This window comes from Staurois parvus, unplaced genomic scaffold (assembly GCF_062004578.1).
Source record: "Staurois parvus isolate SC_StPar_1 unplaced genomic scaffold, SC_StPar_1.0 ptg000081l, whole genome shotgun sequence".
NCBI lineage: Eukaryota > Metazoa > Chordata > Amphibia > Anura > Ranidae > Staurois > Staurois parvus.
The window spans coordinates 1,552,449-1,573,753 of record NW_028317877.1 but is presented as its reverse complement, the minus strand read 5'-3'; the positions used below and the strand labels follow the sequence as shown (position 1 = coordinate 1,573,753).

Below are 21,305 nucleotides of genomic sequence, written 5' to 3'. Positions count from 1 at the left end.
GCACTATTCTTCTCACTGACATCACTGATGGAGCACTATTCTTCTCACTGACATCACTGATGGAGCACTATTCTTCTCAGTGACACCACTGATGGAGCACTATTCCTCCCACCGACACCGATAATGGGGCACTATTCCTCCCACTGATGCCAACAATGGGGCACTAATTTGTCCCACTGAAACCAATGATGGGGCATTGTTTATCCACTGACTACTGTATATGTCATTTTTTACTCCCACTTGTTACAGTCTGGCCCCTCTAAAGTCTGAAGAACAGTAAACTGGCCTTTTCTTTATAAAGTTTGGAGACCCCTGCTGTAGACAGATGAAACTACGTATATAACAGGCAACAGACCTAAATTCCCACTAACCTTCATCACTCATATAGTCAACACTACAAAAATGACTATAGCCAAACATGGAAAACCCCCAACCTCAGATTTCATGAGGTGACAAGGAGACTTAAAATGGCACTAAACCCAAAAGCAAACATTTATTATACTGCAGCTTGCAAATTCTTAGATGTGATGGCTGCATTACTTTTCTTTTGTAGGCTCTCTTTTATTTTCACCTAGTGATCCTGCCAGTAAGTCTGTTGAACAAGCTGTCCTGCAGATGTAGCAGTTAGATGGTTGAGACAAATCATTTAACATGGATAGGGGTTCTCACAATGCCCAACATTTATTTATGTAAAACGTTTATCTAAAAGGAACAAAACGGTTTGCTGTAAACTGCATATAAAGTGTTAGCTGGAGTTTGGTTTTAATATGATTAGTGTATCTAAACTTGCTAATGCATCTAATACTAATCTCCCCCCAGACTGGCAATGCTGCTGTCCAAAGGTGTCTCTTTTATGTAGGTACTCTAATATTGATTACTGGCCAGATCACCAGGTAAAAAACAGAAGGAAAAAAGCCTAAAGTAGAAATCGATCGCAGCCACCACATCCAATGATTGGTAAGCTGCAATATACAGGATTACATTTTTAGTTTTGGACCTAATGCTGCTTCAATGATGCACTTAAAATAAAAAAAACTCACCACCTTTCTAAAAGATAAGTATACCTTGTTCTTGCGCATTTGGAATGCATTGCTGGACTATAACCAGCCTTTCCCAAGCAAAACGTCTTACTATCTAACATTGCACCCCCTTCCTTCCTTCCTTTCTTCTTTTTCTCCTCTTTCCTTACTACATGTTGCTTTAGTTTATTTTTTATAGACCTCTGAGCAACCCATTCTACCAGCTCAAGCAGCGCTCAACAACAGCTGGGAATTCCCGAGCCATGACATCACCCATAGGCTCCCATGGCCCATCTGTTGTCAAAGCTCCCTTCAATTACCTGCAGCAGCTGTTCACTGATTTAGTAGAGCCAGAGCTGCAGGATCAAGTGACTGGACCATAGCAGATTAAAAATAGGTAAGTACACACAACTTTATGACACAGGTTAGGCAGGATAGGTAGGAGGAGGGGTGGGGGAACATTTTAAGGCTTTTTACCCACTTTTAGCCTGTATTTATGTTGCTAGGCTTCCAAGACAACCAAAAGCATTTATGTAAAATAATTTGTATCACAGGCAGACGTTTGAGCTATGCAGCAGAGATATTAGCTGGTATTTTCTGTGCTTGCTGAAAATGTTTTATGTGTGAAAAAAGAAAATGAATGCAACCACCGCATCTAAGGACTGTAAGCGCCAATATATTAAATTTTTGTTTTTAGTTTATATACATCTAAAACTGCATTCAGCATGGAGAACGGAGAAAAAATCCCAAGCATAGTCATTTAATTTTTCATCCTACAAAAATATATTTTACCATTTAATGTAACATGTTTTGAAAGAAACTAAATACATTTTAGAGGAATCAATTATTTTTTCAATTAATATTTAACTTTATTTTGGCATTTCATGTGATTTGTAAAATGACAACACGAGCATAGGTGTTAAAAATTCAATCGTAATGGTGTGGTTTACAAAAATGCTTACCGTGCGCATATTTAATAGCCCTAGGACATTGGTAGTCTGGAAAGCCACTTACAACATAACTCATTGCAGTAAAACAAAAGTCAAGAATATAAACGCCATTTGGTAAAATTCCTAGTTTAGCTCACAGACAACATCACGGATAGCTCTGTGGGCAGATAATAGATTGCTTTTCCACCTCTGAGCACAGTTGATCTAGTGTTTCATTTTAATTAAGTGTGATCATCGATCATTTTGTAAGTCTTGTAACACATACATACTTCAATGGCAGAGTTGCAATTAATTTTAACGAGGAAAAAATTCTGGTACCTTGTGCTGCATTTTTGTGGTTAGCTGTGTGAGTTAAATTCAAGCTTATTCATATGCCTCATTCCATTTTATGTGGAAATCTGAATGACTTAGAAGTTTATGCCTTAGACTAACTTGTATTTTTAGATCACAAATCTAAATTCCATCCCATTTCAGTCACTCTCATGATGCAAAATACAGACTAATTTTTTTCAAATCTCAAAAAAGAAAAACCACACTTTTTTATCCTTTTACAGCTAAAAAAAAAAAAAAAAAAAAAAAAAGGTTCACTGATGTAAAAATGCATTCCTGATTGCAATAGCCCATATTATTTTAAACCTGAACTCTAGGGAAAAACATCCTTCCATGCAGAGGGTTTCCCCACATTGCAAGAGGTAAATGCTCATGTATGCCTAATGTACTGGTAACAAAGACTTACTTATCTTTCAATTTGCTCCAAGATAGCTCCCCGCTGCTCCCTAGTACCCCAGCATGTGGGCATGTGGGCTGTCTCTAGGCATCCTCCTGTGCAATGCAGAGCTATAGACCCTGCATTGTACGTGAAGATGTCAGTGTGCCTGTGAACGCAGGAGGCAGTGGGTCCAGTCACAAAGCATGGAGGGAGCTTGCAGAACTGAGGGATTAGATAAGTAGAGCAAAAGTCCTTTATCCTAGGCATAAAAAAACAATTATCCATTGCAGTGTGGAGGGGAACCCCACTTCAAGAGTTTAGCTTTAAGAAAAATGAATAACTATTCGGAGTTATATGGAAAAGTATAGAAAGGTTTTGAATGAATTCTTAGCTCCTATGTATTTTACTTGAGTCTAAGCAAATGTATCAGTAAACAGATCATGAAACTTCTGTGACTGAACAGACCTCTGGGTGTAAGCCATTGTTAGCACCCCTCTTTTAATATTGACTATTCAGGGGCTCATTTTGAAAAATATGATAAATATTATTGAATAAAATACTTTTTCAAAAATGTTACCATTATAAACCATAATTTAGGTTAAAGGGTGATTTAACAATAAAATATCTTCTACTTTATGTCTGCTAAGGATCAAAAAGAACAATCGTCTTCTCAAAATACATGCATTGGATACAATGTTCATAAATATGGTCCTACTGTTTGATAATTTTGATAAAAATTATAATTGGAATATTTACTGAATGCTCCCAAAAACTGACCTGTGTATGGTAGCCTAAAGGTAACTTTTAGATAGAGTGTAGAATTGTTATAACCCCTGACAGATATTTGTTGATGTCTGTGTCTCACTGAGGAAAAAGAGTTTACAGTGAGTACAAAAATCCTATTTTCCCTATTGTCTTTCGGGGAACACAGCTAGACAAATGTTAAGCAACCTAGGAATATCCAAAAGAAGTCCAAATTGAGGGACAGGCACACCTACAAAACACAGGTCAACCAGCCCAACAAAAAAAGAATAGAAACTAAAGAAAACTAAGGGCAATAAATATGTTTTAGCTGCTTGCAGGACTTTTTGGCAGAAACTAGGATCTGTGGCGGCTGACTTTGTAAAACTTAGGGAAAAGTATGTACAGAAGACTAGGTCGCAGCTTAAGAAATCTATGACACCAAGGTCTGGTGACAAAAAGCCAGAGAAATACTCACTGTCCTATAAATGTGGGCTTCATTAGGAAAAGAGAAGTACTCTGTCTCGTAATTTCGAGGTCTGCACAACAGCCTGTTGAATCCGCTTAGAAAAAATAGATCTGGAAACTGGAGAACCTCTTTTGAGACATTCTGAAAATAACAAGGAATCTGTCTGCTAAAGAATCAGTGGCAGAAAGGTAACCCTGACAGCCCTTACCACATCAAGGTAATGAAGACAGACTGCCTTAGGGTGAACAGGTGCCGGACATAAATCTCATTAAGGTGAAAGTCAGAAGCCACCTTGGGTAAAAGGAAGGTTACCAGTCTCATAACAACCTTGTTCCTATATGGGATCATTTAGGATTCCCTAAAGGACAAAGCTGATAACTGAGAAACCCTTTAGGCTGAAGTGATAAACACAAGAAAAACTAGCTTACATGATAATAACCTCAAGTAGAAGTCACAGATAGGCTGAAAAGGAGGTCTTTGTAGCCCTCAAAATGATAGCTTTGAATCTCACAGTAGAAGGGAATATAATTATATAAATCAGTGAATGATTACCAAGACCAGACAGTGCCTTACCTTTGAAGGTGTTAAGGGGCAAATGTTGTTCTATCCCCTAGAGCAGTGATGGCGAACCCGTGGCACGCGTGCCACAGCCGGCACGCCGAGCCTTATCTGTGGGCACGCCAGGAGAATACCGTATTTTTCGCTCCATAAGACGCACTTTTTTCCCCCAAAAAAGGGGGGAAAATGTCAGTGCGTCTTATGGAGCGAATATAGAGCGGCCGGTCCGGTATTTCCACCGCCGCCGTGTCAGAATACCGGGCCGGCCGCTCAGCTCTGCAGTGGGACCGTACCTGTCCCTCTATCCAGCGGCGCGCTGTCTTCCCGGCTTCTGTAGTGTGCGTGACAGCCGGGTCCCAAGTGCGCATGCGCAAGAAGCAGTGCTCTTTGTGAATGGTAAGGCGGTACCTGGGACACATGACAGATCCCAGAAGCCGCCGGACCAATCACAAAGCGCAGCGCTTCTCGCGCATGCGCACTGGGCATCCGGCTGTCCGACGAGCGCCCACACTACAGAAGCCGGGAAGACAGCGCGCGGCTGGATAAAGGAACAGGTAAGATAAAAAAAAACTCTGCGGAAGTAAGAGCGGGTACCTGTCAAATTCAGGTACCCGCTCCCCACCTCCCCAAAGGTCAGCAGTCATCTGTACTGTCCGCAGTCTCTGGTCATCCCTGTACTGTCCGCAGTCTCTGGTCATCCCTGTGCTGTCCGCAGTCTCTGGTCATCCCTGTGCTTTCCGCAGTCTCTGGTCATCTCCTGTACTGTCCGCAGTCTCTGGTCATCCCTGTACTGTCCGCAGTCTCTGGTCATCCCTGTACTGTGTCCGCAGTCTCTGGTCATCCCTGTACTGTCCGCAGTCTCTGGTCATCCCTGTACTGTCCGCAGTCTCTGGTCATCCCTGTACTGTGTCCGCAGTCTCTGGTCATCCCTGTACTGTGTCCGCAGTCTCTGGTCATCCCTGTACTGTGTCTGCAGTCTCTGGTCATCCCTGTACTGTCCGCAGTCTCTGGTCATCCCTGTACTGTGTCCGCAGTCTCTGGTCATCCCTGTACTGTGTCCGCAGTCTCTGGTCATCCCTGTACTGTGTCCGCAGTCTCTGGTCATCCCTGTACTGTGTCCGCAGTCTCTGGTCATCCCTGTACTGTGTCCGCAGTCTCTGGTCATCCCTGTACTGTCCGCAGTCTCTGGTCATCCCTGTACTGTTAATTAGTTTGCACTACTGTACGAGTTGTTTTTTCTAAACCAAAAGCTCGATATTCAGGTTTCATTGCAGTGTTGGCACTTTGAAAGAAATAAGTTGGTTTTGGGTTGCAGTTTGGGCACTCGGGCTCAAAAAGGTTCGCCATCACTGCCCTAGAGTAAAGAAAGTCCACTGAAAAGGCACATAGGGAACCCCCATAATCTAACATCAGTAAAAATAAGTATAGATTCTGAAATGCTCCTATCGCTCATAACCTGGGTTTCAACAGCTAGGCTGTCAAAGCTAGTGACAAAGAAGCAGGGTAGAATATTGGTCTTCAAGGAAACAGATTCAGCTGATCAGGTAAAGGCCAATCTGGAGCCATGAGAATTACTGGACTACTCTCAGCCTCAATCTTCCAAAGTAGAAAAGGTAAAATTTTATTTGGAGGAAATACATAGATCAGGATTAACTGATCCTAAAGCGTCGCCACAGTATTTGAGAAGTCCACAGTCAGGTCCAGCATCACAAAATACTTCTGGACTCAAAGCCCATTGTGCCAGGTCCAGACATTATCTGCTGAGAAAATGTGCCTGCCAGCTTTTCACCCAGGTAATGTGTAATGTTGAAATCACTGGAACATGAAGCTCTTCCCAGAACAGGATAGATTATACCTCCATTGCTACAGCAACAACTCCCGATGCCCTCCTGATGACCACAGCTGTGGAATTATCTGATAGTACTCGGACAGGTGAGCTGTCAGAATGGAGGGCTCGTGACAATCAATCTCCCAAGATAAGTGAAGAAAAAAAAACCTAGACAGAAACTACCATCACAAAGATCCTGGTTTTGAAGTGGAAACAGATCATCATGTCAAAAAAAAAAAAGGCTTGCTTTGTCCCATGGTTCTCCAGTGGAGTTGAGCAAATGAAATAGTTTTGAAGCTAAATATGATCAGTCTTAGCAATTGTATGCAACACTGCATGAAAGATTGAATTTGCTGAACCTGACTCTACAACTCTGTCAACGTCTGCCTGAACAGGAAAAATTTAGACTGAAAAGTATCCAAGAGATTTCCTAATTACTCAAAGTGAAGCAATGAAATCAGTAATTACTTCTCATTGTTATGATCCTTTTGTATTCCTCCAACGTCCACCAAATGATGGACACATTGGGGTTTATTTACTAAAGCTGGAGAGTCCAAAATCAGACTCCCTTCTGCATAGAAACCAATCAGCTTCCATGTTTCATTGCCAAAGCTTCATTGAACAAGCTGAGGTTAGAAGCTGATTGGTTTCTATGCAGAAGGGAGTCTGATTTTGGACTCTCCAGCTTTAGTAAATAAACCCCATTCAGTCCAAAGCCAGGGAGGTCTGCTCTCACAGCAGCAGATCATTGAAGTATCTGAAGATTGGAATATCTCTAAGTTGAAGAAGGACCAGAACAGATGTGTAGACCTCTTGGGGGGGGGGGGGGGGTCGAGGCACATGCAAGTGAAAATACAACCAACTGATTGTGATTGGTGCCTACAAGGTAAAACACCTTCTGTGTGCTGCTTCCTTCACAGCCCCCTCCCAATACTCACCTGAGCCCCCTCTCAATCCAGCGATGTGCATGGGAGCTTTAGCTGTCCCGGGACTCTCTCTCCTTATTGGCTGAGACACAACAGCAGAAGCCATTTGTTCCACTGCTGTCAATCACAATCCAATGAAGAGAGAGCAGGGGGTGGGGCCGAGCCGTGGCTGTAGGTGCATTCCAGGCAAATTAAAAAGGGCACGCCCCAGTGCCCCCATAGCAAGAGGCTTGCTATTTGGGGCACTGGTCAAAGGGGAGGAGCCAGGAGCGCTAGCAGGGGACCCAAGAAGAAGAGGATCTGGGCTGCTCTGTGCAAAACCACTGCTCAGAGCAGGTAAGTATGACATGTTTTTTTTTAACCCAAAGCTTTAGTATCATTTTAAATATAGCATATAAACTCCAAGAATATTTATAAAACTGCTCAATATAAGAAAAACTGCTGAACCAGAAGCTGCTGTCTCACAAGATTTATGCTATAACAAGTAGGTGATTTCAATCTAAAGAGCGCCAAACCTCTTGGAACATGAGAAGTCAGCACACAATCCTCAGACAGCTTCAAGGCTTGCATTACCACTTACTAACTTAATCTGTTTAACAAGGAAAAATGATTTTATGCCATACTTATTTTGGATGATGCATGAGGTAACAACATGGCACAGTCAGGCAATCAGTTTGTTAAAGCCATTAAAAATAACACATATTATTTTCTTATAAAACATAAGGACTTACATGGTAGACAAAACTGGGCAAACTATATTTTATAAAATACTGTCAAACTACAGAACACACCTCTCAACATTGCAGTAAAAAACAATATCCTGCTACATGTATAAGGAACACAGGTTCAGTTGACTACGAGTTAAATGTTGCATGACTATTGGAGTTAAAATAACTCATATGGTATTTAACTCATGAACATGTATTTCACAAAAAAATGCATGTTAAATACAGCATGAGGTAATTTTTTTGTTCTTTGCTGTCTTTAATGTGCGTTTTTGCTGCAGCAGGAACTGAAACATTTAGCATTGATATTCCTGCCACTGCTAAATGTGACAGTTTAGCTCAGCACTGCAGGTTGTTAAGGAGCCAGCACCTGCCAGCATCCTAACAACCAGCGACTCATCCCTGGAATCCAAGCAGACAGCAGAATAGAAACAAAAGAGCTGAGAGCAAAAAAACAAACAAACAATCAAAACACATGTGCCCCCCCCCCCAATCCATAGCAGTCCCTTTGGGTGTGGTATAGATTTTGGGGGGACCTCATATGAAAATAAAATTGTGTAAAGTCCTCCCCAAAATCCCTACCAGACCCTTATCTGCAGCCCAGCATGCCAGGAAAGAGGGGGAATGAGTGTGCATCCCTTCCCCCCTCCTGAACTATACCAAGCCACATGCCCTCAACATTGGGGGGTGCTTTGTCAGGGGGAGCACCTGGCAAAGCACCATGTCCCCATATTGATGAGGACAAGGGCTTCTTACCCACAAACTCCACAAACCTGACCAGTGGTCTTGAGGGTGTGGAGGGGTGCTTATCAGAATCTGGAACTCTCTTTAACAAGGGTGCCCCCAGATCCCAGCCTCCCATGTGAATATGGGGTTCATAGCAGCCCTACGCATTCACCAAAAAATTGACTAGTGTAAATAAAAACAGCACAATTTGTGACGCATGATTTTTATTTTTTAAAAAATGTCCCCGATGTAGATCCTTTGTCAATCAGGATGAATGCCACCGCTGCCCACACAGAAAAAAAAAAATGGTTCCCAGCGATTAGCTCCCCCTGAATGAAAAGCCACTTCCCCCCGATGTGGTGCGTTTCTCTTTGTCGTGCGAGTGGTGGCAGCGTTCGTGATTAACGATGGATCTACATTGGGGATATTTTTAAAATGTTTATGCAACCTCTTCACGCCAAGTGTATGCAAATATGCGGCCTCTCAGCGGCTGTGCCTTGATGCAGAGCGGCAGCATATTTGCATACCATTTGTAAACAAACATGTGCTGAGAGCGTGTGCCCTGCGCGTTCACAGCACGTGTTGGTGTCCCACAGAAAGGTCCCAATTTCTTCTTGCGATCAGGACCTTTCTGATCATGTGACTGCAGTGACAATTAATCATGGCGGTCACATGACCCTAAACCCCACCCCGCCTCCCGGCATCAGAAACCCCTTAAAGGGTCGGGAGGCGCCAGTGCGAAGGGGTTAATAAAGGACTTAGTCATCTTTTTGGTGAATGAGTACGGGTACTGAAAGACTCTTCTATATCACTGATGCTCCAAGAAGGAAGTGTGACAAATGTGCAATTTTACTATCCCTAATGTGAGTAGACAAGTAATATACACCATGTGAACTGACAATGTTTCAGATGAATGAACAAATTCTATACTGTCCACCTCTTTTTTGGAGACATAAGAGGTTTGTGAGTGTCCTATGACCTTTAGTACCAGGCAGGGGTTTAACACATGAATCTGAAGCTGGCAGCATTGTATTGGTATAACAAGGGTCCACACACTCACTTGCCTCTTTGTATAATAAATTATATAGCTGCAAGTTCACAAATTGACTGGCCTCCTTGTATAATAAATTGTATAGCACACACATTCAAACATTGATTATCCTGCTAGCTATAGGAACAGCTACCTATTTGCTTAGCATTCAGAGTTGGTTTTCTCTGGAGAAAATAAAAACAAGATGAACAAGCCAGCTCAGTAGCGGTAAATTGATAGACATTTACAGATATCAGATCCTGATTTGTGCAATTTTGTTTACTCATCTTAATAAAGAAGCGATATCATGAGTACAATGCAATCTTGTACCTTTAAGTGGCTAATATAAAGCTCCGGTATGAGACACTTTCAGGCCACATTGGCCAGCACTTTCATTTCCCCTTACACTGTCAAAACTTTACTGAAATGTAGGTTAGAGAATGCAAGATTTAACTGAGAATGGGAGAATCACCAGGTTCCCTGTTTGCTACAGTTGCCCAAAGTTCTCATAAACTGTACAGCTCACACGTTCAACCACAGAGGTTATAGTAAAGCAATATAAAGTTATTACCAAAGACATACAGTATATATAAATTTGGTTTGGTTTTACTAACCACTTGTCTTTGTACTGGCAGATTTTTTAGGAGAGTGAAAACATAATGGAGATGTTGATAGTAGAGGGTTACTAAAATAAAAAAATTAAAGAGCGAATTAAGTTACTCCATTGAGGAAGAAACCAGCTTCTACATAATTTCTGAAATATTAGAAACCCAGACATTTCATAAAATACCAGTTATATATTTAAATAAAACAATATGTGTGATGAGGATATGTGCTGTTCACTGTGGGCATGGAGTCTGTATTTTCTTCTGAAGTCTGTGTGGTTTCCTCTGGTTTCCTCCCACAACCTCAAAGAATGGTTCTTTGTACTATGTAATGTGGTAATGTATCATCAATATATAAACATTAACAAATAACGCAAACATTAAATGAAATAGAAATATGTGTACTTAGTTAGGATGACAATACACATACAGTTGCAAGAAAAAGTATGTGAACCCCTTGGGATTACGTGGAGTTTTGCATGAATTGGGCATAAAATGTGCTCTGAACATCATCTAAGTCACAACAATAGAAGAACACAGTCTGCTGAACATAATACTACACAAACATTAGATGTTGCCATGGTTTAATTGCACATAACATGTAAACATTCACAGTGCAGGGAGGAAAAAGTATGTGAGGCCCTAGCTTAATGACTTCTCCCAGAGCTAATTGGAGCCAGGAGTGAGCCAACCTTGACTCCAATCAGTGTGATGATATTGGATGTGTTGCTGACAGCTGTCCTGCCCTTAAAAAACACACACCTGTTTTGGGTTTACTGGTTTCAAGAAGCACTGTCTGATGTGAACCATGCCTCGCAGAAAAGAGCTCTCAGAAGATCAAGAATTGTAGGGATCAAGAATTGTTGACTTGCATGAAGCTGGAAAGGGTTACAAAAGTATCTCCAAAAGCCTTGATGTTCATGTGTCCATGGTAAGACAGACTGTCTACAAATGGAGAAAGTTTAGCACTGTTGCTACTCTCCCTAGGCATGGTCGTCCTGTAAAAATGACTGCAAGAGCACAGCACAGAATGCTGCATGAGGTAAAGAAGAATCCCAGAGTGTCAGCTAAAGACCTACAGAAATCTCTGGCACTTGCTAACATTTTTATTGACACATCTACAATAAGGAAAACATTAAACAAGAATGGAGTACATGGGAGGACACCACGGAGGAAGCCATTGCTGTCCAAAAAGAATATTGCAGCACGTTTGAAGTTTGCAAAAGAGAACCTGGATGTTCCACAGCACTACTGGCAAAATATACTGTGGACAGATGAAACCAAGATTGAGTTGTTTGGGAAGAACACACACCACTATGTGTGGAGAAAAAAAGGCACAGCACACCAACATCAAAACCTCATCCCCACTGTAAAACATGGCGGAGGGAGCATCATGGTTTGGGGCTGCTTTGCTGCCTCAAGGCCTGGACGGATTCTTATCATTGAGTTTATCAAGACATTTTGCAGGAAAACGTACGACCATCTGTCCGCCAACTGAAGCTCCGCAGAGGATGGGTGATGCAACAGGACAATGACCCAAATCATACAAGTAATTCAACAAAACAATGGCTGCAACAGCACAGAATACGCCTTCTGGAGTGGCCCAGTCAGAGTTCTGACCTCAACCCGATTGAAATGCTGTGGCATGACCTTAAGAGAGCGATTCACACCAGACATCCCAAGAATATTGCTACACTGAAACAGTTTTGTGAAGAGGAGTGGTCCAAAATTACTCCAGATCGTTGTGCAGGTCTGATCTGCAACTACAGGAAACATTTGGTTGAGGTTATTGCTGCCAAAGGAGGGTCAACCAGTTATTAAGTCCAAAGGTTCACATACTTTTTCTCCCTGCACTGTGAATGTTTACATGTTATGTGCAATTAAACCATGGCAACATCTAATGTTTGTGTAGTATTATGTTCAGCAGACTGTGTTCTTCTATTGTTGTGACTTAGATGACGTTCAGAGCACATTTTATACCCAATTCATGCAAAACTCCACGTAATCCCAAGGGGTTCACATACTGTTTCTTGCAACTGTATATATATCAATCAAAGAGATTCCCACATCCACACTATACAGTATGGAAGGATGTATCTCCTACTGTGGTTATTATTTTTTGACAGTAAGCCCGCCTGCTGTAAAAACACTCAAACAGCAGGTGCATCTAATTGAAGGAAGTTGTGTGAGTGGGGGCCCATGGGGCCCCTCACTAAGAGAATTTCAGCTGGTTCATGAAGAACAGACCAAAATTAATATAGTATATGGCTAGCTTTAGAGTTTGAGTTCACGTTTATCAAAGGTCTGCACTGGTCTATCCTGAGAGGCATTTGAACATTTTCATGGCAGCTTAGGAAGATGAATTGCCACAGCAAGCTTGCAAATGCACCTAGAGGTTCTTTTCTAATAATAAATTACTCTTACACTGGGTTCACATATGTGTGGGTCAGTCTGTAGTGTGATTTTAAAGCCCAATCCGCTGCAATTGAGATTGGAAATCGCACCTGAACTGGACTGAAAAGTGCACAGGACTCTTTTTCAAATTGCACTGCGGCCAACCCGCACATATATGAACAGGTTTCACAAAAACGCCATTTGGTGTACATGCCATGCGAATCGCTGTGGTTCAAAAAGCATCCAAATTCGCATATATGTGAATCAAGGCTTAAAGTTAGCAGTAGATGTTAAATGACAGTTGGACACATGGTCCTGATCCAACTGCTGGATTTTATTTTTAAAGATCATTTTGTGAAGGAAAAAGGGTAGTTGGAGGCCTTTGTAAACTTCAGGCTTATGTAAGGCATATCAACCACAAGTGGGTAAAAACACCAACTCTGGTATGGCTGGGATTGTCAGCCACCACCCACAAGCACAAGAATCATTTCCCAATCTCAAGGGATCCGGTGCAATCATTTCCATTCTCTAGATATGCTAAAATAAGTCTACAAAAAAAAGGAAGTAATCCTGCATCTTTGGGCAGTGTGGCATTAAAGAACTTTGTCACCATACTATTGATGTTCAGTGGTCTATGTACCACTTCCATTACCTATAGATTAATAAAAAGACTCACTGCTTATCCAACATGGCTATCTGCTGATAAAATAAACATTATAAGGTGCAGTCCTGAGTAGGTCAATCATAATAACTGTCACATAGGACTGGCTGTGAAATCTATAGTATTGTAAAACGTTTATTTTCAAGTACCTGGAAACAATAGACAAATTAGTCTCTAATGCACAGGACTGCAGGTCCCGTTGCTGGAACCGCCACAAAGTACAGGTGTCAACTTCAAGAAGTGATATTTGATTTTCAAACAATGACGCAATCAAACAAAAATCCTGCAAAAGAATACAACACAATTATAGCATTACATTATTGGTTTGATGGAGGGCATAGAATATTTCTAAGGTTCTGGGCATTTCGTGAATATTAACCTGGCCTGCTTCCCCAACAATCTAACTAATCCCAATCAGTACACGTTCCATTGCAGTTAACCACTTTGGAATCAGTGATGTTTGACTAAAGTAAACTTAACTTGGCCTAAAAAGGTTAAGGTAAGTAACGTATAGTAACAACAGAACTGATGTGTAGAATTTCTGTGGTGTCTGCAATTATCTTGTTAGTCTTCCAATCAGTTTATTTGTGGATAACACCTTGGATCATAGGTTGAGGCTGTACAACATCTATGAAGCGAGATGCCCCATCTTAGTTTAGTCCTTTGCATTTACACTGTTAAATGACAGAACTGATTACAGAAAATCTGAGTCAGCTAATTAAGTGAAGTTCTTTGTCAGCCAAGTTTGCAGACTAGTTCCAGTGGGACTGGTTGCTGCTGTGACAACGGTCAGATTTAGCACATTTATTAAAACCTTACTTATTATGCACAAATATAAATTAACATGTGATAATAATATCAGTTTTAAAATAAAACAATAAACCTAATCAAAATGTAAACAAACTTACTTTCTTTCCAGTTTTACATGACAATGACATTGATCCAGCCAAATGAACACTGAGTTCATCATAATCTTTAAAAAAAAATAGAAATTAGCATATAACATAACATAATAGAACTTAAAATATTATAAAACTGATACAAAAAGTATTCCAAAGAAAATTAAGTGAAATGAGAAAATCCTTCATATTCCACCCAAAAAAATTATTTTTGATGCACTTTTTTATTACAGAATACAGGCAATCCCCGAGTTACAAACAAACGACTTACATACGATTCATACTAAAGAACAGAGGCAGTGTGACAAAACGCTGGTCACAGAAACCGTCACGCAGCCATTTTTCTGCTCACTGCATGCTGCCACCTACTATTTGGAGGATCTGTCAGCAATCCCACATCACTGCATGGCCAGTTAACCCTTCCCTATGCTATCTAAAACTTTAAAATTATTTGGTTACACTTAAAAATGTACCTGTTCCAACTTACATACAAATTCAACTTAAAGGATAAATTCACCTTTTACACAAAAATAATAAATTCACATTTTTTTGCAGGTAAAAAAATGTGCATTTATTATTTTTGTCTACAGGAGCCTGGAAAGCATTGCACCAGCAATCAGTAGATTGCTGATGCCATGCAGGTCTTCTGCAGACCTGTCAGAATATCTGCTTGCCGTACGGGATGTGTGAGCAAGCAGATATTCTGACAGGAAGCTTCAATGGACTACCACGGCACTCCATACTATGCACCAAAATGTAGGTCTGGGTCTTGTGAGTCTCACAATATAAAGCTCTTTGCTGTAGGATTTATACTTTTAAAACTACAACCGTTTGAAGATGGCAACCACCAGTGAAGTTAGCAAGTTGGAGCAGTGTGTTTATAAAAGCTCCTCTCAGCTTGCTGTGAGTGAGTGAGTTGCCATATCAACCGAAGGTGAGTCAGCAGACAGTAGAGTGACCAAAGCTAGACTGTTAGCTGCAAAATAAAAGTTCAAATGCATTTCTCACTCTATCAGGCTTGCCATGTGCACTTTTTACATTTGATCAATCACTTGGTTAGGGTTGGATGCAAGAACACTTCACACAATTTCCCCAGAAATTGTACTTTTTCTAGTTACATATACTGTCATTATGTGAGGAACTTTGGTGCTTTCAAAGGCCGCAGCTGTCCCCCTATAGGACAAGTTGAAATCCACTGAGCAACAGGTTTGTGAACCAGGAGTGGCCATGCAGATATCTACACCCCTGCAACATTTTCAATTCCACTGTAGTTCAACCAGGCACAGCTCATATGAGAGTGGTGACTCTGCTCTGAACCCAAAAGTGTGGCTTCGCTGCTACACTATCATAATAGGCTGCATTCGTTGGACGTTCAAAGGCTCAACAGGAATTTGTGGAACTTCGCAGGGGGACAGTAAGAGCAGATGGTCCTAATATTAAAGTGGTTCTAAACTTTTACATGTACCCAGTGAAGTGAGTGGCCTCAGGTGATACACAGAGATTATACAAATCCTCCTACATACGTTGTACCTGTCTATCTATAGCCATCATTCCTCTACATTGATTCAAAGTGCAGAATTTACAGAAGATCTCTCAGCTCTGAAAAGCAGGGGGCAGGGCAATGAAGAGAGCTCTGAGAGCCGATTAGACGTAAGGCACACAGCCGCCTTCACACAGCTTACAGGAACAGAGCTGAGGCTCAGCGGGGTTCACCAAAAAGAGCGGTAAAAAAAGCGCCATGCTCTGCTCCAAAAAAAAAGTACAGGAGGTTCTTTGGGCAATTGTGATGTGTAGGGAAATCCATTCAAGCGAATGGGCTGCCCTATGTGTGACGTGCGTTAATGCGTGAAAAACACGCAAAAAAACGCAAAACAGGAACATTCCAAAATGTGATGTTAAAAGCAAACACAATTTTAAAGTACTTTTGAACGACATTCATATTGGAGTGTACTGATAAGAGTTTACATATGAATGTTCATACAAATGTTTGTTTGAAAATCTATATATGTATGGCCAGGTTAAAGTAATTCTAAAGGTTGGAATTAAAAAAAAAAAAAAAAAGTCATACTTACCTGCTCTGTGCAGTGGTTTTCCATGTAGCCCTGATCCTCTTCTTTTTGGGTCCCCAGCTGGCGGTCCTTGCTCCTCCCTCCAGCTGAGTACCCCCAATAGCAAGATTCTTGATATGGGGGCACTCGAGCATAGAATACATTAAGGTTAAAAAAAAAAGAACAAAAAAACCTTCTGCCTTTAGAACTACTTTAAGGTGCATTTAATAGCCACTAATTAAATTTAAACCTATTTTGTAAGATTAAAGTAGGAGTAAACCTTTACATGTAGCCAGTATAGTGACTGGCCTCAGGTGATACAAAGAGATGAAACAAATCCTCCTACATACGTCGTACCTGTTTATCTGTAGTATTCTCTTCTATACAGCTGTTCAAAGTCCAGAATTTATAAAGCTTATCGGAGAGTTTAGAAAAAGGGGCAGAGAGCTGAAATTATACTCTGCAGAGCTCAGTGAGGAGAGCTCTGGGAGCTGATTGGAGGGAAGAGATGCACCCCGCTCCACACAGCTCACAGGAAACAAGCAGAGGCTGTCAATCTGTTTGAGCTCCCTCCCCTGTCACCATTTTTCTCTGGGTGTCAGGAAAACTAATCAGAAGTGACTCTTGCTTATAGCAGAGGAACGGGGCAGCAGACAGCAATGACACTTAGAGCTCTGGATTGATACAAGTACACACAATAGAGGGATATGCTTTCTTCATATTTCATGGGTGAGGTTTACAACCACATTAGGTGCCACATGACCTAAAATCTGGATATGTCCAAAAAAGCAAGCACACGATGAAGGGCTAATCACTAGTATTGTCTGTAGGTTTTGAGCAGTAATCTTTTCCTCATTAGTGACTTACCATCGCCTTTTCTGCACTGCTTCTTTGTGGAGGCAACATCATCATAGTAGACACAGCTTTGCTTTCTCATGTCAGAGCTGACTGGGAATTTGAAGACTGGTGGGGCAAATGTAGTGGCAGTATAGGTGCAGAAAGCACAAAATGTCTCCAGTAGCGGATCGGAATCTCCAGCAGGTAGCACAGTAATTATATCTCTAGCAGTCCCATCCCAGCAGTGCCTCTCTCTTTACAGTAGGCACAGGGATGCATACGTTCCCTTAAATACCAGGAAGTGCGCTTTAATTTTTCAGCGCAGAGTAAATCTTTCTGGGAACTGCTTAGGCACAATTAAAGTGGTTATAAAGCAGAAACATTTTTTACCATAATGCATTGCTTGTATTAAGGTAAAAAATGTTTAGGCATCAGTATTGCCCCCTCTACCCCTGTTATACTTACCTTAGCACTCATTCGATCCAGTGCTTTGCCTGTCTGCAGCTTTTCTCTCCCCTCACTTCCAGGTCTCACAGGCTTTACTCACAGGCTTTGGCTTTTACTGCTGTCAATCAAAGCCAGTGACAAATGAACAGGGGGCAGGGTTGAGCCCCACTAGCTGTGTCTATGAATGCAGGCAGCATGGCTTGGGAGCAAGCCTGCATGAGTGCCCCATAGGAAGCCGCTTCCTATGGGGGCACTCACTGAAAAGGAGGAACCAGGACTGCTGACGGGGGACCCTAGAAGAGGAGGCTTGGGGCTGCTCTGTGCAATTCCTTTTCCTGTTTGAAATTTTTTTTTCTAATTTGCATTTACAATCACTTTAACATTTTTAGCTATTCCCTATAACAAATTAAAACTTTACTTTTTAATTTCAGGTCCACTTTAACCCCTAAAAGTGAGGCCTAGCAAGAACCCAACCACTAAACCACATGCTAACACTAATTAAATCCTGTTCTGAATATTCAGTACTGATTTGGGAGCTTTTTGTTGAAAGCATGCAGGTTCCATGCTGAAAACCCAACAACATTGAGATTCCAGAACCAGAACAAACTGATCTGGCCAATTTCACAAGAGGTTATTGTTGCTTCCTACCTTCATAATGTAAAACTGCTTCCACTTCACAGGTAGCCATATTGATTAAAATTGTACCAGCAGAACTTCCTATCCACAGAAGAGCAGGGTTTCCACGATGAGGCCTAAAAGTCACAGGAAAAAAAAAGAAAAAAAGAAAAAAACTAATACTGAACAGCTTGCGAGAATCTTTAGCAGCGGAAACCTAATGCACTCAATTCATTCCTGAATCAAAATCATTAGTGTACATGAATTTAATAATATAAAATGGAGGAGACGGGGAGCTGAAGTTACCCTCTAAGAGCTGATTGGAGAGAAGGGACACACACCCCCTTCACACAGCACACAGGAATAGAGCTGGGGCTATCAATCACAGGCTGTGTGCTGGAGCCCCCTTCTCTGTCACTTTTTTAACTTCTTGGTGACTGGAAAACTTGCCCAAAGTGACAGATAACAGAGGAACAAGGCAGCAGACAGAAATAACACTTATGCTGCCCATACACATATACATTTTTGGAGAAGAAAATTCATATGAATATGAAAGGGCACTCATTTTTATCACTATAGGGAATGGAAAGTATACCTAAGTGGAACTAAATCCATCAATTTAACTGTTTATCAAAACAGTTACATTCAGGCATGCTGTGAATGATAACTGTGACAGTTGCTTTTTCTCTGAACCTCACTGTCAAGCCATCAAATGGATGATGTCATAAGGGAGCATGGCAACTGCAGTTCAAACAGAAGCTAGGATGACAGCTTTTATAGCTTAAAAGATAGGAGGGCTTAGTTCTGCTTTGACCACTTGCCAACCGCCCACAGGACTGCAGATGGGCGGCAGCTACAGAAATGGCAACATACTGGTACGTCGCCCTGGCTGTACTAACACAGAGGGGTGCTGCACATGATCATAATGTTAGCACAACGGTCCACGGAGAGAAGACAGAACACCACAATGTGTGTAAAAGCACTACATTTTACACACACACGTTAGATTAGCACATTTAACCCTCTGATCACCCCTATTAACCCTTTGATTGTCACCCAGTCAGTGTCATTCCTCCCAGCTAGGGTCAGCTAGCATTAGATTGCCCGAACACTGTCGTACTTATGCTATAGGTCGCTGATCACTGGCATTACTAGTATAGTGTTCGTACAGATCAACATACTGATCACGAACAGAACTATACTAGTGCCCCCTTAGTATAGTGTCCCCGAAAATGCAGTGTTAGCAAGATCAGCCCTGTTCACTGCCAGCACAGGTGTTTAGCCCCTCCGCTGTTTTTCACAGAAGAGTTGCATCAACTGACTGTGGGCTAAAAAATTTAAAACTTTTTTGGGCTTAACTCTCAACATGGGCATTACAAAAATGAATGAATTGCGGTCATATTAGCCCACAAACCTGATTCATCATATGCCCATGTTCTCTGCTGCCATAGCCAGGCAAAGATATGGGATGATAATGTGTTTCATGCATTTCAGTGATAACACTCTGATGAAAAAAAAGAGAACATTACATATATGCCCAACAAGGACCAGCAATGTACTAGTACATCGCTGGACTTTGAGTAGTTATATTAGGATGATGCCTGCAGCTACAGACATCATCCTGGTATAGTTTTTTTTCAGCTGGCGGTTAGCTTTCATATAAAAGAAATCCAGATTGCTTTTGCAAGCAGTGGGAAGAAATGCCCCCCCCCCCCCCCCCCGGCTGCCTTCTATGGCTTTCTCAGGCTCTCACGTCCCATCGGGGCACCAGAGAATTTCATAAATTTGGTTTCGACGTATATATACACAGCAACATTTTTAAACTGGAAAAGCATCTGATCACACCAATCCTGGTGTGATCAGATGCTTTAAGAGCAGAAGAGAGATCTAGACTCTAATAGACCCCAGATTTCTCAGAAAAGAGTACCTGTCACTGCCTATTGCTATCACAAGGGATATATACATTCCCTGTGATAACAATAAAAGTGATTAAATGAAAAAATAAAAGGGACAGTGTAAAAGTAAAAAAAATCAACGATGCCCCCTCTCCCCCATGCTTGCGTACAAAGGCCAACGGAAGCGTCAGTATGTAAACAGAGATTGCACCATGCGTGTGAGGTATCACCGCAAACATCAGATTGAGGGCAGTATTTATGGCACTAGACCTCCTGTGTAAACCTGTAAAAGGTTTTTAAAGTGTCGCCTATGGATATTAAAGATTTTCGTAGTTTGATGACAATGCACGCTCATGTGCAATTTTAAAGAATGTCATGTTTGTTATCTATTTACTCAGCACAACATCATCTATCAAACAATTATACTGTATATTGTGTTTTAGTGCAATACAATTCAAATTATTTGTGACATAATAATTTTTTTGTCATTTTCCAAAACCTTGTGACAAAAAAATGATATCTGCAAAATACTCACCATGCCTCTTATCAAATTCCTTCCCAAAAAGGGGTAATTTGGGGGGTTTTTGTACTGCCCTGGCATTTTAGCACCTCAAGAAATGTGATTGGGTCAGAAAGAAAAAGCTGTGTGAATTCCAATATACTGTAAATACTATAGTTTGTAGACTCAATAACTTTCACACAAACCAATTAATATACATGTATTGGGATTTTTTTTTTTACCAAAGACATGTAGCAAAATACATTTTGGCCTAAATGTATGACTAAATTTGAGTTTATTGGATATTTTTGTATACCAGAAAATAGAAAAGTTAGGTTCTTATCACAAAAAAATAAAAACACAGTGGGGATCAATCGCCACCAAAAGAAAGCTCTATTTGTGTGAAAAAAAAAGAACATAAATTTCATTTGGGTACAGCATTGCATGACCGCACAATTACCAGTTGAAATAGCCGAATAGCAAAAAATGGTCTGGTCAGGAAGGTGAGAAAACCTTCCAGGAACTGATTAAAACAAAGTAAACTATCCTATTCTTTACAGTCAAGGAAGCCTCTGTTTTATTTGCAGTGTCCATGTTGCTGAAAATGTGATCAGTTATGACACCAGCCATTTGATGCCTAGACAGTTGGGATGTGAGTATAAGCAAATGTGACAGTTATCATTCACAGCATGCATGAATGTACCTGTTTTGAGAAAAAGTTAGT

At 41.1% G+C, this 21,305-nt stretch overlaps 1 protein-coding gene across 1 annotated transcript in view; it reads right to left on the bottom strand.

The window, feature by feature from the left end:
• Positions 1-21,305, bottom strand: part of WDR27 (WD repeat domain 27) — a 425,210-nt gene that overhangs the window by 366,579 nt on the left and 37,326 nt on the right. Inside the window, exons 10-13 of the mRNA XM_089669697.1 lie at positions 18,221-18,324; positions 14,250-14,314; positions 13,491-13,624; positions 10,296-10,366 (exon numbers count right to left, since the gene is read on the bottom strand). Of these exons, the coding sequence (XP_089525823.1) occupies positions 10,296-10,366; positions 13,491-13,624; positions 14,250-14,314; positions 18,221-18,324 (374 nt within the window). The remainder of the gene's footprint in view (positions 1-10,295; positions 10,367-13,490; positions 13,625-14,249; positions 14,315-18,220; positions 18,325-21,305) is intronic.